This window comes from Lipotes vexillifer, unplaced genomic scaffold (assembly GCF_000442215.2).
Source record: "Lipotes vexillifer unplaced genomic scaffold, Lipotes_vexillifer_v1.1 scaffold1393, whole genome shotgun sequence".
Lineage (NCBI taxonomy): Eukaryota > Metazoa > Chordata > Mammalia > Artiodactyla > Lipotidae > Lipotes > Lipotes vexillifer.
The window spans coordinates 424,732-425,795 of record NW_006792736.1 but is presented as its reverse complement, the minus strand read 5'-3'; the positions used below and the strand labels follow the sequence as shown (position 1 = coordinate 425,795).

At 46.4% G+C, this 1,064-nt stretch overlaps 1 protein-coding gene across 1 annotated transcript in view; it reads right to left on the bottom strand.

Annotated features, from left to right (window-relative positions):
* Positions 1–517: 517 nt before the first annotated feature.
* The window catches only part of TET2 (tet methylcytosine dioxygenase 2), a 38,890-nt gene continuing 38,343 nt past the window's right edge, over positions 518–1,064 (bottom strand). Inside the window, exon 10 of the mRNA XM_007465888.1 lies at positions 518–1,059. Within this exon, the coding sequence (XP_007465950.1) occupies positions 518–1,059 (542 nt within the window). The remainder of the gene's footprint in view (positions 1,060–1,064) is intronic.

Here is a 1,064-nt window from a genome sequence, read left to right as displayed (position 1 = left end):
GTTAATATTAAGATTACAGTAAAAACCGCATGTTAAAAAGCCATAATTCCAGTATTTCAGTACATTGTATATTCAGCACCAGATGGTATTTTAAGATTCCTGCCCCTGTAATACTACAGTACTTGTTTGATTTGTGTTCCACGACTATGCAAACTTGGTATTATTAAAAGTGGTCACAGATGTGTAGAGCTGTAAAATATCACATTTAAATATCATCTCGTCCAATAATAGAACCAGTGTTTAAAAATGTAAATTGTGGAACACTTTCTTCTCCACCTTCTTTTTGCATAGAATGCTTTGGTCTTTTGCCTAAATTCCATCTGTGACCACTTAGGAGTCAGTGGAAATTAAGTGCTATGGTAAGATGACCTCTTTCTTTGCTGGTGAGCTGAGGTTCCTCTCACCACATTTGTCAGGAATACTGTGTCCTTTCCCCACTGCCCACATCATGAGAACTACACTATGGACAGATTGGTTGTGGTCTTTTCAAATGAGGTAACCAACACAAGGGGCGACATCATATATATCTGTTGTAAGGCCCCGTGACCCTAGTGAAGGCGTATGGAGATGTAGTTACTGTGGAGTCTGTGGTCACGGACATGGTCCTTTCGGCAAGGGACTTGATGAAGCGCAGGTACGTGGGCTCGGCAGGTTCATGCGGCTCAGTGGGCTCCCGTTTCACTTTTTTGCCGTGGGTTTTCTGAGGCACATAGTCTGGGCCATACTTTTCACACTCTTCCTCTTTCTCGCGGGCTTTCTCAGCCATTTTGGCTTCCCAGAGCGCCAAGCCATGCTTTGGCTCATTCATGCTCTTGTGCTGGTAGAAGACGAGTGAGATCCTGGTGGGGTGATTCCTGTTGGGATTCTTTAAAGGGGTTGTGGCGTGCAGCTCGCGCTTTGCACACTCGATGAGAATGGACCCATGAGTCGGAGCCACAGCCACTCCCCCAATGTCAGGGTCCAGGAAGCTCTGCTCGCTATCGGACCAGACCTCGTCATTGTCCTCGGCAGCACAGGGCTGCTTTTCCTGACTGCCAGCGTCGTGGACTTTGTAGAAGCCTTCT